Consider the following 18,590-nt stretch of genomic DNA (forward strand, 5'->3'; position numbering starts at 1 on the left):
AAAATGAAGTCTTCTGTTCTAATGAAAAACTCTTATAAAATGGATTTTGTGTTAAGAATAAAGTGTTAGCAGTGTTTCAATAAAATACACTCATGTGTAATGCGTATCGAACAGGCAAATAGTCTACAGCCGTTACCAATCTACGTATCGTATACCTACGCATCCGACCGTCGATTCGACCCATTTTTTGAACACGGCATTTCTTCATTACGGTTTTATGAAAATATTTTTTTCCTTCATTAAACTTGTTCAATGTGTAAGTGACATTTTTAAAAAATATTCCTCATACACCATGGCTATGGACAATTATTGTGACTTACGGTTGATTTCGCTGAACGCGAACCGATATATGATCACCCAGAAGTTGTAGAGGAATGCCATGGACACGACCATGTTCCAGTAGTAGCAGAGCTGTCCGGCGGGGTCGAACACAAATGACCACCGTATGCCCTTGACTCGGTCGGACGTCCGGTCTCTGTACTGCCGGGGACCACCGTTCTTCTGCCGGCCGCCGTCGAAGCAGATGGAACCGCGGGCGTTGTTATACGACGCCCTACCAGTCGTGGTGCTGCCTCCACCAGCGCCGTCGGCTCCACTACCGCCACTTGACGCCGCCGCCGCTGTACCGGCAGCACTTCCACTTCCTGCGGTACCTCCATCTCCGCCTCCGCTATTACTGTCACCCACCCCGGCGCCGGTGCCATCAAAGTTGACCCGGCTTGGACGGTGCTGCCCGGAGGACGATTTGCCGCCCGCCTTGGCCGCTATGTCCGAATCCGAGCTGGCTATGCCACCTGGCAGACAACTGCTAGTCTGGTTTGTGTACACCGGCGTCAGCGAGTCTCTGGAGTGGGAGAAACAGGTCTGCATAAAAAGAATGGGTATATAATCAAAACAAAACTGATATTATCTTATCTCAAGTTGTGATATGAAAAGGGATAAATGTATTTTACGGTTTGGACGTGCTGTCACTTAGAGGCAACTGTTAGGATGCCAAAAAATAACGTACTGATCCACCCAATGAACAAAAAAAAAAACCATGCAAATACCTAGCATGAATTTGCACGACTATTTTTAGAATTTGTTCGATCAGTATTTACGAGTTAATTCTTTGAGTACAACGATGGGTAACGTTATGAGAAATATTTCTAAACATTTTGTGTAAACTAAATATGAAGATATAATAAGCATGCATTTGCATCACTGTCATTGATGTCGACGACATATTATAATTTTCTGAATAAAACGAGTTTTCCAGTTACATCTGTTACCAGACGGCAGACACCGCTCTCCATAATATTGAAGAATTGAAATTCATTCATAATAATAACTGTTTCGATCGTTGTTTCGATAAGGATTTAATTTGTGCTTGTGGTGATATCGTTTTCTAAATAATACTTGTTATATTATAATAATATCACATTCATTAATTTACACATTTTATTATAGGTAACTACATTAAGTTTAAGTATTAAATTAATAAGGTATTATTATGATTTATGACCGATCCCTAATAATAAAATAAACTATTCGTAATATTTAATTTTTATTCGTTCACTAGTAACAAATAATTTAATAGCTATCTAACATAACATTATAATATACACTAGGTATCATTTCACAATTACAATGTATAAATAAAATGATTTATAATTTCGATTATTATGGGCATAGTGTGGCTCGGTGGTTGTCCTCAGGCACAAACGTGTTCTGAGGTTAAGCACCGGCCGACATCACTAGTTCCCAGAGGGGTGACCACCCGGGTTTTTAGTGACGAATCCTCGCTCCCCACATATACGTGTTTCTCAACCAACAGTAACCCCCTTACAAAATGCTAATAATAGTTGGCGATGCTTAAGATAAATTAAAAAAAAAAAAAAAAAAGATTACTGGCCAAAAGTGTTAATATAAGCCACGAGGCTCTGGAGTCTGGACCTCTGGGTTTGAATTATTTGATAGTTGCGTTTTCATAACTGTGTGTCGTTGGGAAACCCTTTTAGGCTATCAGTTTTATCGCGATCTAATATAGTGTTAATATGTGTCTATCAATCTTCATAATTTTGACCTGCTTATAGATTTATATTTCATGTTTGCTAGTTAAAAGTGACTATTTTATATTAAGATTAGAAGAAGAAGATTAGAAGAATAAAAATTCATTTTTGCTACTTGCACAAAGTTATCAAAGACAAACCAATTTACATTTTTTGAAGAACACAAAAAGTTTGATAAGGCATAATCACTTCTCAAAGTGTGTGGGTTCCGATATCAGTATTCTTACTAATATTACTAATACAAAGAGAATAACAAAGTGTGAGTAATTTTTTTCTTGTACCTCGTAATAATTCAATACATTTTTTTTTAATAATGAAAACTAAAACTATAAACTTTATAGTTCCATTAGAAGAAAACTGAAGGATATCATTGTTTCTGAATTAAATAATACATATTATATGTCAATGCGTTTAATATTTTTTGGTATTAGGATTTTATTTTACAGAAAAACATTTTTATATAATAACCTGAAGTATTATAACCGATACATAATTTAATCTCAGTATTGTGGTTTAAATTTTCCCCAATAACCTTCATTATTAAACAGTAATTATAAGTAGACTCAATATTTGAAATAAGGTATGTGTAAATTAACTCTAATGGTTAAATACAATATTATTAAACATAAGAACGTAATCAGTTTATTCACCATGTTTGAACTTTCGATACATACAAATCACATTCAAAAACAATTTAATGATACCTCTTGATATTAATTAGTTACGTAAGCCCGATAATTTCGCATTAATATAATTAATCAGCAAGTTATAATTATTAATCGAAAGATTATAATAGCACAAAAAACGTCAATGTTTTAATTATCCTATTTAAATTATCCGGTTGCATAATATATACTTCTTAGAAGCATAAAATAATATTTCATTTTTACACAAAGAATACAAATTGTTATATTATTATTATCGCAGGTATAATATTGTTTATACACAATAATACCTACGATTATAATCTGTAGAAAATAAACTCTTTTAGTAGGTTGGTGGTATATATACGCTGAATTCACGTTAGAGTTGATTCACATTTGATATTTTTGTTAAGTAATTTATCTTTCCCAGTACAAATATCCCGAGACAGAAATAATTGTATTGAACAAATAAATAATAACACATCTATGTTTTTATTTGAGTGGTCGACAAGAATAGCAGCGGTTAATGGTATCCAGAGGGTGAGTTCACAGGAAGAATTCATTTAAACTCCCTACACAACTCATTCTAGAAGTTATTCGGGCACGTACGTACAGCATCGTGTTCAGTTGTGGTGGAAAACGTGGTCTAGTAACTTATAAAATACATCTATTGTTCTCTTTTTCTCCCATAAAATGAAGATTTCTGGATTAGATTCGATTTAATCGCCAATACTATAAAGTCTCTGGTCAAATGCAACTTGGCTGTGAATAATACAACATTGTTTCTGAGTAGGTACAGAATAAACACCAACCCTTCATTAATGTAAAATTGTAAAATTTTTAATTCTGTAAATTTTAAAATAAGATCAAATGTATTCAAACTGTTCAAACACGATAATTAAAGTTCTAAGTTTAATAAATCTGCCAATATAAGACAACATTAATGTGTACCTATATTCCATATTTTAATTTTGTTATTAGCTCATTTTTAAATAAATTCAAGTCGATAATGGCATAATGTAACTAATTAAAAGACTTAGGCGATGTTCTCTAATGTTCATGTAATATTGTAATAATTAATCAAAATTGTGTTGATTATCAAATTTCTTTTTTTCTTTTCAAACAATACTTTCCAAAAATACATTTTAAACCTATTTGGAAATTAAAATATTATAAAACTCAAAATATAAATAAATTGAAAACGATAAAACTTACTAAATCTGGTACTGAAAATGTAATTAATATTTACCATTTTCCATAAAACAAACATACAGTTATGTTTCGCATTGATTTAATATACAATTTGTATTTTATAACCATTAAATGGTAGAAAAAATAATATTTAATAATTTACTGATATAAAAATATGATTGTATTTAGATTAAAAGTATTATTATTTATTATTATTTCTTTTTTGATGAATAGGTTTACGATGAACTTCGACGATCGATTTTTGAAGAATACATTTTTTCTGGTAGTTATATTATATTAATTTATTTTGTATAACTTGTAATATTATAGTAAATAACTATCAAAATCATAAGAAAAAAATTATTTTTAATAAGCAGAGTGCATTTCTGTAAGTATTTATATAAATATTTTGAGTGGTTGGCTTTAGACTTATTATTTATAAAAAAAAAAAAACCGTAAAAAGTGATTAAACTGACCTGAGGTGGTTTTCGACTTACGCCGAATCTACATCCTACCAAATCGAGTAAGCTTTGTCGGCCAGCTGAGAGCCTAAGTGATTCGACACTGGATTTAGTACCGAATCTTACTGGACTCCCAGTATCTAATCTCGTGCCAGATATGCTAAGTCGTTCGCCAATCCGCCCTGTGCTAGTGATCGTTCCTGAAAAAGTGAAAACCAATTTTTAGAAATGACATAAAAAAGTATCAATTTATTACAGAGTTGGAAGTGGTATAATAGCAAATCTCATTATATTATTATTTAAACTTAAACTAAACAATTATTAAGTACCATTACATTCAAATAACTTTATTATTCATCAACAAACGCCCGAGCGATTAAATCTCTACCGATCAGTATACTTAATAATTTATTTTGTACATTGCGTACATTATATTATTACATTATTTTGCAAAAAACTTTAGAGATTTCAAAATTATTTATCAATTTATATTTTGTATGAAAAAAAAGAAATTCATTGAAAAAATTGTATTTATTCTGAAGAAAGATGGAAAGGATTCATATTTATTGCCAGTCGTTTTGACGGTCTGGAAAAACAAACGGATATGGTTTATGACCGTAACGTTTTGGACCCTTCCGGTCAAACGTTATTATTTGCGCTTTTTGCTATTTATCATGCTTTTTTTTAACTTTGATCCTATGTTGTTTTTCCCCTTCGTGCTAGTTTGTAATGTGATTTTTTCGTAGTAAGGGGGATGGAAAGAGAATTGTATAACAAATAATATAAAAGAGGAAATTGATCCAAAACAGAAATGAAAAATGCATATGTATTTTTTTAAGTCTAAGGTTTCATAAATACTAAGTTCATTATAAACACAGACAAATTATTATATTCTAATGAATGTGTAGTCATCTATAAAACACAAAATTAAATTAGTGATATCTCAAGAGATAAACTGTTGACACAATAGTTTCATAATTATTATTACAATAGACTTATCTAATAAATAATAATTAATAACCAAAGTATAATAACTATAAAAGACCGGGACCACACGTCGGATGTTAGTTGTCCAGAAGGTTTTAAGCATATCTGGTCATTTAGTAGGTCATTGTTATGTATGTGGTAAATTTGAATTCAATTTAAAATTATTGTATACGAACAAATGATAATGAATGATGGTAACGGGTGGCCATGCACATATTTCTAAGGATATTTTATGTTGGATTATAATTACATTATCATTAGTATTTTTTTAATTAGATAATATTTTGAACTAATTTTTGACAAAAACATGATAATAAATCAACTTAGGTATACGTTAATACACCAGATCATCATAATATGGAGTATACTGCTATTAGTATAAAATAATATTTAGACTGCAGGTCTAAACGATAAACGAAAAGTACGATAAATGTTCATTTGAATTAGAATAATATAACTATAGACTATAGAGACAATGAACGCTTTATCAAAAATGTAAGTCACTGCAGTCATTTATTAATTTGCATTAAGGGGAAATAGGAAGAAGCCTTCTTAGCTATATTTTCTGCGGCAGGTTGGAATTACTGAGATTGATAGTCGGCCTGAGTATATCTTTGCGTTTTAGCCTTTAGGACATTTACAAACTGCCAAAAGAATTATGCAGAAAATGCACGAGATATCAAAGTCCCTATCGCAACCTTCTGCCAACAAAATCCTTACATATAAAGAGAAAATCCGTTACGGTTAACAAAATGAGAAACCGTTGCCAAGACGATGTACTGCATAAGATAACACGCTTTAAATGTGCTCAAGTATATAGCAATAAGAATACATTTTAATGAGTATTAGCAAAGACACCGCTCATTTAGTCAAGTATCACTGAAGATTACAATATTATATAGCAACAAATATCATAAATAAGCATTTGATTTTATACATACATGTGTCACTAAATTCGTAATAACGTAAATACATTTTTAAAAAGTTGATAAAAGAAACATTTTAAAATTTTCGAGTAGATAAAAACAGTTATTTATTTTAAATTGTATTTTTATTTCAGGAAACATTTTTTGGGTAGATTGAAAAATTAGTTATTTATACGGTAACCAGTCTTGTAAAAAATACCTTTGAAGAAGTATTAAGATACTAATACTATTATTTGATTATAAAAGTATTTTACGAACATTCATTAAGTATTTAAATAGAAATACATGTATTTTTTTTAACTGTATATATATTTATATGGGTATATCAATACCAATATTTACCTAGTAAGTAATAACTTATTTTTTAAATTTCATTAATTGTATAAATTATATTCTGTGAAACTATACATTTATACTATAATATTATATTATAACCTTTTTCCAAAAAACAATACCTAATACAATAAATCATTCTTGGAAGTATCTAAACCAACTATAACGAATACAGAACTATTATGATTATTCGTTTCAACGAAAACAATATTATTTTTATTGATAATACAATTATTGTGAAAAATAATTAATACAACGATTTTAGAATACATTTAAAATACTTCAAAAAGTATTTAAATACAAGTATCTAAATACTTTTATTCAAATACTTTACAAGACTGAAGTAAGTAACATAAGTAAAAGTATTTAAATAATTATAATAATAGACAAACAAATAAATAAACAGTCAAAATATATAAAAAGAATACTTATGTTATATGAAAGTATAATATAGCGAGGGTAATAAGTAATAAGTAATAACTAATAACCAATTAGGTTTAGTTAGGTTAGGTTCATTTTTAATAATTTATTAATTTAAAAAATGATATTTATAAAATTTGTACATTTAAATTCTGTAATTCATCTATTTATTAAGTTTTTTTTTAAATTTCTGAATTTAACAAAAAGACGGACATTATTTTATTATTATCACTTTGATTGTAATTTGTAATATAGACCATAAATAACATATTATTATCATAAACACTTTGGTATTTATTTTAAAAGTTATTCGTAAAAATTTTAGTATCTTTGAAATTTTACTAAATTCAGGCAGTTCTTTATATTAATCCGTAAAATCAAATTGATGTGACCCCATTTTTATTTAAAAAACATATTTAAATTAATAAAAATGCGTTTGAATGAAGAATATGACTATTTTCTCCACTATTTTAGTTTTTAATGAAATGTAAGTCATCGTCATCTGTGGTTGATTTCTGTATCTTAAAATCGATCGCAGTTGATGATATTGCAATATTATCGCGTTTGGTTATTTAAAAAATATTTTTTACCCTTTTCGACAACATAGATATTTATATTTCCCTTTTCATATCTATACGTATTTCGTATTCACAACATATTCAATTATTGTCCTTTCTTTGTGCATAGTAACAACATTTTCTATATCGTGAATGGAAAATAATTTAGACGGCGGACAAAATAAATTGAAATCCAGTGGTGGACGATAGGTTGGCTGTGGTATGCAGTATATTATACTGATATCTGGCATCTGCTACCGGCCGTGGAAGCATGTGGGGCGTAAGAATGCGATCCACGAGTTGTGTCTTGGGAGGGAGCATAGACTTTGGGTTTTCGTTTAATAATAGTTGTACTTAATAAGAACAACTCAAAAACATCATCCAAACACCAAATACAACCTACTGATATCAGATATGATGATTTCTTATTGCTATAGCGTGTGTCATAAATTTATTGTCAACATCGTCATCATCGTTGTCGTCGTTTTCGTCGTCGTACGCCCACAATAATATTGTTTGCACTATGCAGACTAGAAGATTTCAACTCGATAACTTTCTACCAGTTTATATTTATTACGAACTGAGTCTTCACCAGCTTTTCTCATAGCTAGACAAGTGAGAATTCGTCACCAACATTTTGTATTATTAAAAAAAGGGTCATATTTTATTCAATCGTTATATTACGCATATTGGCTGTTTATAGTATTTTGCCATGTCGTGGATTTATTTCTCGTCTAGGAGACATACCTACCTATACGGATAATATATCATGGAGATAATTTAATTTGAATCCATCATTTTATTACAAAACACTGTTAGAGATGGTTTTCTGTTCCAATCAATAAACAGTGTGTTCTATTTTAAAAAATGAATGCGATCCTGTCTGGGATTTCTACCTAAATAAATGTATATTTCACCAACTGTAGGGATTATTCTTCTGAAGACATATTTGAATTCGTCGTGACATTTACTTGTAAACGACTTTCTTAAATTTTTAATTCATTTTTTTACTTAGATACAATTAAAATTATGTATCTAAATCAACGTCAATCCACGTTGTTGACTCATTTTAATACAAAACATACAAACAAAATATTTGTACATTTAATTTGACGTATTTTGTTGTTATTGGTCTAATTATTTGTAATTCAAGAAAAACCCTAAATCCTAATAGCCTATATTAATTATTATATTTATCAATTACCTATTGGTTACTGGTTAATACTTATTGGCAATAACTTATAATATAAGTGGCTATATCCTATTATTTTTAGTAATTACTAATTACTATCATGACGTTGTTACAAAATATTGGAAATGTTCACATATATAAATTCTATTTATTTATGGAACTTTAAATTGTGTTAATACATCCTAAGAGTAATATTGCAAACGGCAGGGATCCACTCAGAATCTTTTTTGAATCCGATGATTTATGGTTGTCAAAAATGTAAAATAATAATTAATAATGTACCATCATCCTGATATAAACTGATTGAAAAGAGACTATTCTATATAATTAGGTATTTTTTGTATTCAATATAGCCACATTATTACAATTTGAATACTATTTTACATTATATATTCACATTATAGTATACATTATACCAGTTTAGATATTCTCAGTTGGGAAATAACACTTTTAGTGCTACTGAGTTCCTCAGAAAAAAGCAGTCAGTGGAGTGACTGTAACAATTTCGTCATAATTCATTTTTTTGTGTTAGATATACCTAATGAATAATTATGAATGCAGTGATCATAGAAATGTGTCATTATTTGTTAGTCATTGCGCATCATCTTTTGGAGCAGTATTAATAATTTTAACCATACTTAGAAAGTAACTTGATTTAATTGGTACTTTTGGGGGTCAAAAATAAAAATGTTCAGTACTTTTTAAAATAATCAGAAAAAAACAAAAAAAAACCATATAAAAATGTGAATATTTACGCAACAACTGTTTTTGACAAAAACAATTTTGTTTTTTGTTTCAATTTTAAAATGAATAGGTAATCGTATATATAATAGCACTTAGATTGTTCACCAAATTTTTTATTTGCATTTTAATCAAACTACTTGGTGCTTACTGATCCATTTAAAGACATTTCAAATTGTAGTTTTTTTCCTATAAACTATGTTGATAACGATCAAACAGCTTGAATATTTAATACAAGGATTATCATAGTATTTTATAATTTATTCATATAGTAATATTAAAAAAATAATGTTAATACATAATTTATATATTATGTATTACTCATATTATTATAGTTTTAGATTCTGAGTGGAACGATGAATGTAATGATTTTACAATGATGTGTGTTTTTTTATTTTATTTTTGTGTCTGTCATCACCTTTTAGGACACTAAAAGTGCTTGGGTTTTCTTCAACAGTACCTTTTCTGATAGGAAAGTGAATCTAGTAGGTACTTTGGGGGGTTAAAAGTAAAATTTTTTCAATAGTTTTAAAAAGCACCGTGAAAAACAAAAGAAAAATTAAGGAAAAACGTGAATTTTTACGCAAAATCTGTTTTCGAGAAAATTGATTTTGGTTTTTGGTGTAACTTTAAAACGAATGAACGTATATACATGAAATTTTCACTGGTTGTTTATATTTCCATTTTCTATACATGATAAAATTTTCAAAATATTTTGATTTGTTTTGAGCTGTTTACGGACAATTTCAGTTTACAATTTAATTAGTTTTTTTTTCTATGAATGTCAATAAAACTTTATTTGTTGAGTAAAAATACTTGAAAATTTAATACAAGGTTGCTACTATATCGTTACAGCGAGATTTGAAAAATATTAAAAATCCTTAGTCACAATTTTTTTTTATTAGCATTTAAAGTTCATAAATTGACAAAATATGTAAAAATCACGAAAATTAGCAAATGATTTTGAGTTAATAATTCGTAAAAATTTTTCTTTTTAGAACTAAGATTTTAAAATGTAATACAAGATTCCTTATAGGATAATCTACCTTTATCAAAAAAAAAATGTCTATAAGAAACTCAAATTAAATTTTTATGAGCGTTTGAAATTCATATTTTTTCAAAACATTTGATATTCACTCGATTTCTTACGTAACGATTTTCTTTTTTTGTTGTAATTAAAAAACGAATGACTGTAGAAACTTGAAAATTTCACTGAATGTTTATATTAGCATTTCCTATACACCATACAATTTTGACTCTTTTTGAGCTGTTTACGGACATTTTCAGTTTTCAATTTTTTTTAAGTTTTTTTTTCTATAAATATCAATAAAGTTTTATCTGTTGGCCCAAAAAGTGTATAAATTTAATACAAAGCTCCTGATACATTGTTACAATATCAGTTGAAATATATTAAAAATACATAAGCACAATTATTTTTTATAAGCATTTGAAGTTGAAATTTTGACAACATTTATCAAATTTAAAATCGAATAATTATTTTGTAGTTAAAAAATTATAAAATGTTCAACTTTTATATCTAAGGATTGAAAATTTAAATCAAGATTCCACGTAAATATTTAACTCTGTTACCAAAAATTCTAAGAAATACATTAGCACAGTTTATTTTTATATTCATTTTAATTTCAAATTTGGACGAAATTACATATTAAAAAACCCGGAATAACTATTTCAGTTATTTTGTTGTGATTGTATAATATTATTCATGGGTACTTGAAACTTCTAAAGTATACTATTATATATCTATGATAGTACCACGGTTTGTTGTTGATGTATAACAACGCGTTACCTAATGGATATTGTGATATGATTAATTTGGAATTTATTATAAATACCTATTATAGGTGAATTTTTTTTTAATACTATAGACAAGTATACCTATAATAGGTATGTCTAATACCTAGACTGACAAACCGTCTCCGCACAGAATCGTTTTTCTTATACAGTGATATTATATCATTAAATTCAAATTTAATACTATCCATTATACAGTGACCCACTTGTAACCTACTGTACAGTAGAGCGACATCCACTTACCCACCTTTTTAGATATTTTTCTCATCTGATAGACGATAGTGTTAATGTGTTATATAATTTCAATGTAACTATAAACAGTAGTAGGTATCTAAAGTTAAGTGAAAGTGAACAGTTTACTCCTAAGACTTGACATACTATTATAATCGACAAAGCAATTTCATTGTGTAGTAATATTATAAAATGTATTAGTTATTACTGAAAATATAATAATATCGTTGACAATACTTTATGTAACTACCTACTTAAATGGTTATATCTTATACATTTAAAATGTACTGTAAGGCACAAATGTACAATACCTATGGTGAGTAATATTATACTATAGCTGAGTAATAAAATGTAAATACATTATTTTATTTATACAATCTACTTAAAATTATGATATTTAAATCGTCATTAATATTTAGAAAATCATATTATGACGTGTAGTTTATTAATCACCGTGTAAAATCACATCACTTTATTTCCGTTTTTACAGTTTCAAACACAGTACCTACATATACTCGATGTAGCGTAATGCCCAATGAAGATTCGAAAGCATCGAAGGATTTATCTTTATTCTTTACAACGAGTTATTGTTGTTAGCACCGACGTGAAAAGCACTTCCAAATAATATTCGCACAGTAGATTTGATTCGCTAGACATCTGTCAAACATGAGTTGTTGTATACCAACATTTTCAAAAGAATGCATAGGAAAATTTTATAAAACGATGCTTCTGAAACAAAATTTAACTTACAGCGACCTAAACAAAAAGTCTAAGATAGTATTTAAAGTAAAAATGTTTTTATCAGATATTTTTTTGTGCATTTTATGACGTGATTTTAATTTGTTATAAGTTGTTGGGTATTAAGAGTTAAGACAAACTTTACCAACATTAGTTCTGGAACTGTGATTTAATTTTAAACTAGGTCGAGATTTATTAGTTACATGATAATTTGATGAAATTCATCTTTTTTATACTGTGATAAATAATAATTTTATTACTATTTTGGATAGAATTCATTTATGAAAACAATATTAAAAAAAAAAAGTCTTATATTTAATTTATTTTTGAGTAAATTTAAGATTTTCTACGGTAACACGTTTTAAATAATTATTACACCTAAAAATAATACTGATACAATATTTTGATAAATCTATCGTCTACTATCATTCTGTTTTCTACCATCCAGTTGTGGAACATATTATGATCATTCGATATGGAAGCTCAAAAATCAATGAAAATGAATCTGTTCATTCCGGGTGTTTCATCCGGAACTTGCAGAAACAAAACGTACAATAAGCTGTGTCCGTATTCGATGCGGAGTTTGATGGGTGGCGTAACTTTCGTGGACAATCTGGTCAGGGTATCGAAGGGAGGGGAAATCGCGTCATATCCCCAATACTAGTGGAATGACCCTGTGTGAATATGTCAAATCGGGAGACTTTGGCCTTGCACACGGCCAATGCCACGTAGTAAACATTTCCGTATTTCGGGTAAAAAAGCGTATACATCAGGTAGGTGCGCCGGCTTGTTTCTATGTTATCTGGTGGTCCAGACTTCAGATGTCAGGTAAATAAGAATCCGATCAGCTGATTGAGTGTCGCTTCTTCTATACTGTTCCGTACCAATACGTGCCCGTGGCCAGTTGATTTGAATTGTATGTTTTCGTCGTGAAAGGCGGGGAGGACGACGAAAAATGGGAAAAATTGCACTTCGTTCTGGCCACGGAAACGAGTTTTAAGTGGCAGTCCGGTGAAACCTTGGAGGGAGGCATTAAACTTAACTAAAGTGTTATTCCGCGATGTGTGTGGTGGACGACCTCTCAAGACGTGGACTATGTGTACGCGGCTGAGGCGTTCAGACGTCAGGAATATCGTTTATAAATTTGTATTAATTTCAGTACTTCGATAAATTATTTTTTGTATAAAATATAATTCAGAAGTTCATGAAAACTAAATATTTTAATTTGTTCATAGTAAAAATCAAAACTTTCACAAAAATTATTTAATAATTTCGACAATAAAAAATGGTGGGCAAGTGGGTGCCGCTCTGCTGTACTGCTGTAGGTGTCGTGTGGGTCACTGTATGTATGAGTTAAATTTGAATAATTTGAACTTAAAATATCTATTAAAAAACTTTGTTTTGTAGATTTTTTGTATGAACTACTTTTTAGAAACCCTGTTACACTATTTTTAATTACAAAATAATTTGCAAATTTTCGTTAAATTTTGTAAAATGCTTATATGAAAAAAAAAATCATGCATTATAATATTATGTATCTTTCATATTTTTCAAGATTTTTGACCCTACAAAAAAAATGTAATCGATATTTATATATAAAAACACATATCATTGTAAATACAATACATTCATCGCTCCGCTCAGAATCTAAAAATGATTTATTATAAAATACAATAAAATTGTTTATTATTATCCGTATAATCTTAAAATAAAAGGAATCTTGTAATTTATTTGGAGAAACAGAAACAGTTTTTATTATTTTAAGGAATAGTGTAATGTTGTAAGTTTCTAAAATAAATATTTTTCGTTTAAATATTCAATTTTGTTGGGATTTGATCTTCAAATGTCTAAAGAAAAATTTTGAAAATATGTATTTTCTATACATTTAAATTACTGTAAGATTAAATTATATGGAATTTTGTATTACATTTTCTAGTAATTTGACTGAGATAAAATATATTGACAAAATATTATCATATTTTTTTTATTAGGCAACATGTTACAAAATTTGAACAATAAGTTTAATTGATAATTTTTTTTTAGTACGCACATGAAACACAGAGTGAAGAGACGTCCCAATAGAGGTACTTCGTCAATAGATAGATTTATATAATATAGAGGAAATTCTATGGCGAAAACGTTTTGTAGTACGAACGCCAACTTTTGGAACGTTGAAAAGGTTGAAATTCGTAAGCGATTGGTGCGGTATGTAATAAATTAACGGATATGTAAATTAACCGTGGTATTTATTTCGAGACATAATATTATAGATAACAGTTATAATTTTAAATAAAATCAATATAGGTACTTTTGATCAATAAACTTAAGTCAAAATCATAGAAAAGTAAGTAAATTAAATATTGATTATAATAAATAACTAGACTATACTAAGGGACCCATGCGATTCGTGTAAAAAAGCGGAAAGCGGAAAAAGTATAATCAAACTTAACCATGGTTATTGGAACTGAACAGACAAAGGCTGGTTCATGGCGTTTGCAAAAGTTTAATTCATTCCTTACCAAACAGACAGTCCGAATTTCTCTGTTATTAACGCTACCAATGTTTACCGCTATAGAATTTCTCCCATGTATTCACTTGCACAAACGATTTTTATTAATTAGGTGGATAGTTACAGTTATTTCGCTATTTACAGTGTAGTATTGTAGTTAAATATAAATTGTAATAGTTGTATAACTTTTAATATGGAAATATAAATCAATAACTAGGTTATTAGATAATATTAAATTATAAGTAAAGGCGGTATTTTTATAGTTTTTTATGGTTTAATTTAAATATAATTAAGTATTTAGTTGAAACAAGAATACAAGCACCTTATAAACAATATAACTCATTAACAGTAGGTGTTCATAATACAAAATACTATTTATTAGTTAAAGTTTAACCCAAAATATAATCCACATGTTGTTGGAATTATTTTTTGAAAACAAACTGCTTGTTTATGGGATAGTTATGAATTAACATTAGGTAAACTACATAAGAATTTAACTTTTATTAATTGAGACGAATTGTTTAAAATAAGTATTGATACTACTTGTTCAAATTTAAGAGCATCCGTTTTCAATTTATTTATCAATGCATTTTCAACCGGATTAGTTAGAATCAGTTACACATAGTATTAACATTTATCAATGTATCATAATAAAAGAACAACGATATAAATAAAACATCATATTGACCATAATAATGTGAACAAATGTTTACAGTATAACAAGGTATAATATTAATATATTACTAAACTAAATACTAAACTTGTTTTTAAATACTTGATTTCAGGTCTTATTATTATAGCTTTGATATTATGATATCGCCTTGATATTTTGATTGCAGACTAGAAGTGGTATAACGGTGTCTTGCCCACTGCATACTATTTCACTTAGTATACAAATATGATATTGGTACGATAGAACGGACATGATTATTTACTACCGAAAATCATGTACTAAAAAAACCTATAAGAATACAAAGAATTTGAAACGATTCGATGGTATGGACTATAAACGATTGATTATAGTAATAACTCTTTCGCTTGCCGTATATAATATGATACAAAACACAATTGGCTAATATTCAAACGTCAGCCGGACAAATGAACAAATATTGCACCAGCTCGGCATTAGCTGATATTTCAATGGAACTGAATGCTAAATGTCAGTGTGCAACCAAACATTCTAGATTCGATACAAACCTCTTTTTAAATCATACTCATAGTTCCAACGAACATTTTACAGCAAGTACGCGCGGGTTGAATATTCTATTTTAGCGATATAACTCACAAATTACTTCAGCGACATTGCGGCTCAAACAGCTGATACTGAGATGTACGTCGAGCGGTTTGTGTTCGAAAACGGTGAGAGCTCTCACTCGACTAACTTCAGTCGATTCAAATGTGGTGGGTACTTATTCAATTGCAATTGTAATTTGGATTGGACGTCCACACATAATATCATAATAATATGTTGGTATATAGACTATAAAGTATATATTATTATAATAAACGTACCTATAATAATTTACGTGGTCTATTAGTATAATTAATGCGATAATCGACCAGATTCGGCGATGCATTATGTATACACGGTGGTCATGATGGCGACTCCTTTGTCATTCAAACGTTTATCTTTCATGGACTTGGCAAAAGTTAACAACGTGGTGAATTTTTCTTGTCGAGTTTCTATTATGTGAAAAACTAAAGTAGGAAACCAGCAGTGTGCGTACGTGCCAGTGCCGCGTCCGTTTAACGTCATCAGGAAAAACGAGTGTACGTTATATACGTTTATTGTATATATATAAATATATATTATAATGGCATGACGTACGTAAGACCGACACACAGTTAGTTGTTGTTTTTGTTGTTGCTGTTATATATACCTGTATATTATATACAAAGTCAAAACTCGTTGCAGAAACTTTGGTGCTGTTTTATATTTAAGTTGCACACACACACACACACACACACACACACACACACACACAATTAATCAACGTTTTAATGCTCCTCTAGTCCTGTCTACCACTTTTTACGCCATTCACCAATTCCCGTATTTAAGATCCACAGAATCAAGTCTCCCATGTGATTAGGTTAGGACATACCGCGGTCCCAGGCATGTTTTATTCTGTTCATAAATTCATATATTTATTATATTTATTATATTTATTGCGCACATCAATTCCCACAGCACTTGTACTTATTAAAAAAAAACTCATTTACAGATTATATAAATAATTTATATTGTAACAAAATAAAAATAAAAATCTAAGTATAGATATACTATAAATTGTCAGTTATAAAATATATAGGCTGACAGTATTATAGGTAATCTAATATTTGTGATGTTTTTGGCAAAAATGATTACCGTATTACTAGTATAAGTTATATATACCTAATTAATAGTAATATAAATACAGCATGTTCTTACCAATTATTAAGAAAAGTACTGGAGATTTTTACTTTTGGGTTATCAACTAGACTTACTTTCCTATCAGAAAAAATATTTAAATTGAAAATCGAAGAATTTTCCTACTATAAAAAGTGTCTTCAGAAACAAAAAAAAAACAAAACACACACACATTATTGTAAAATCAATACATTCTTTGCTCCGCTTAGAATCTAAAATGTGCTACAAAATTATTAAATATTTACATAAATACATATTATATGAGACTTTTTCACATATGAGGTAAAACAAATTGATTATTTTGATATTTTAAATTTGCAACAGAGTAGTGAGTACCAATATAAAAGTAGGAAAATATAACGCCTATTTCATATTTGGCTTAGAATTCTTTGTCGAATGTGATTACCTATTTAATTTTAATCTTCATCTGTCTATCTAGATTATCCTGCATTTTAATTTTTCGGTGAATTTGTCACAGTAGTTTCAAAGAATATCATATCAATTTGTCTTTGTTTTTCTAGTCAGTTCAAAAATACATAATTACATTGAATATTTCCATTGATGAGCATATTCATTTTTTGTATTATAGTAAAATATTATCACTATAAAATATTTATCTTTCAAATTTTTATATTTTTTCATGTACTTGACTTATATTTAAAATATCTACTTTTACAAATTTGAAAGTGACTTCATCGCTTATAATTATTTATGAATTTAATAAATCCTCGTAGTATTTTTTATCGAGTATTTTTAAAAGTAGTGACAATCTGGACAAGATAACAATACATTTTTTAGACACGTTTTCATTATCTCTGTATTAAGTTTATTTGTGATTAACTTAACATTTAGTTAAATTAATTATCAACAATGAAAAAATACTATACCAATGTATACTTTTTCGTTAATAAGTAACTGGAAAATTACAAAAATATGAATTTTTTTTCTTATTGATTAAGCTACAACGAACTGCAACTGCTTCGGTTATTAGTTTCAGATTATTTACAAAGGCTGATAATTTATTATTATAGGAACATGGCCGTCGTTTATGGAATGTTCTACAACATTTTTAATAATATGTTTTTTTTTTTAAAAAACTTTTTATATGATTATACATTATTTACTTATTTACATTAAGTTTAGTAGATATGTTTGTTTTTAGAACTATACGAGTTTTTTTATTTAGTTGCTGGTTAGGTCCTGATATTATATTGTAGTGTAAGTTTTTATATGAACACCTATCTGTTTACCAATGTTTGTTGAAAAATCATAATACATAATATTACAGGGTATTTTTTTTTCTTGAAATAATTTAATTATTATAAATATTATAAAGTATAATTTATTTAAATATATTTATCAATACAATATTCCTTGTTGAATGTTGGGT

At 28.5% G+C, this 18,590-nt stretch overlaps 1 protein-coding gene across 4 annotated transcripts in view; it reads right to left on the reverse strand.

Annotated features, from left to right (window-relative positions):
* The window catches only part of LOC100168698 (cyclic nucleotide-gated cation channel alpha-3), a 140,394-nt gene that overhangs the window by 11,854 nt on the left and 109,950 nt on the right, over positions 1-18,590 (reverse strand). For all 4 annotated transcript variants that reach the window (XR_003839465.1, XR_003839464.1, XM_029489613.1 and 1 more), the window contains exons 3-4: positions 4,363-4,547; positions 321-864 (exon numbers count right to left, since the gene is read on the reverse strand). Coding sequence is in view for 2 of the 4 variants with exons in the window: in XM_029489613.1 (XP_029345473.1) it covers positions 321-864; positions 4,363-4,547 (729 nt within the window). In the remaining 2 variants the exon portion in view is untranslated. The remainder of the gene's footprint in view (positions 1-320; positions 865-4,362; positions 4,548-18,590) is intronic.

Source organism: Acyrthosiphon pisum, chromosome A2 (assembly GCF_005508785.2).
Source record: "Acyrthosiphon pisum isolate AL4f chromosome A2, pea_aphid_22Mar2018_4r6ur, whole genome shotgun sequence".
Lineage (NCBI taxonomy): Eukaryota > Metazoa > Arthropoda > Insecta > Hemiptera > Aphididae > Acyrthosiphon > Acyrthosiphon pisum.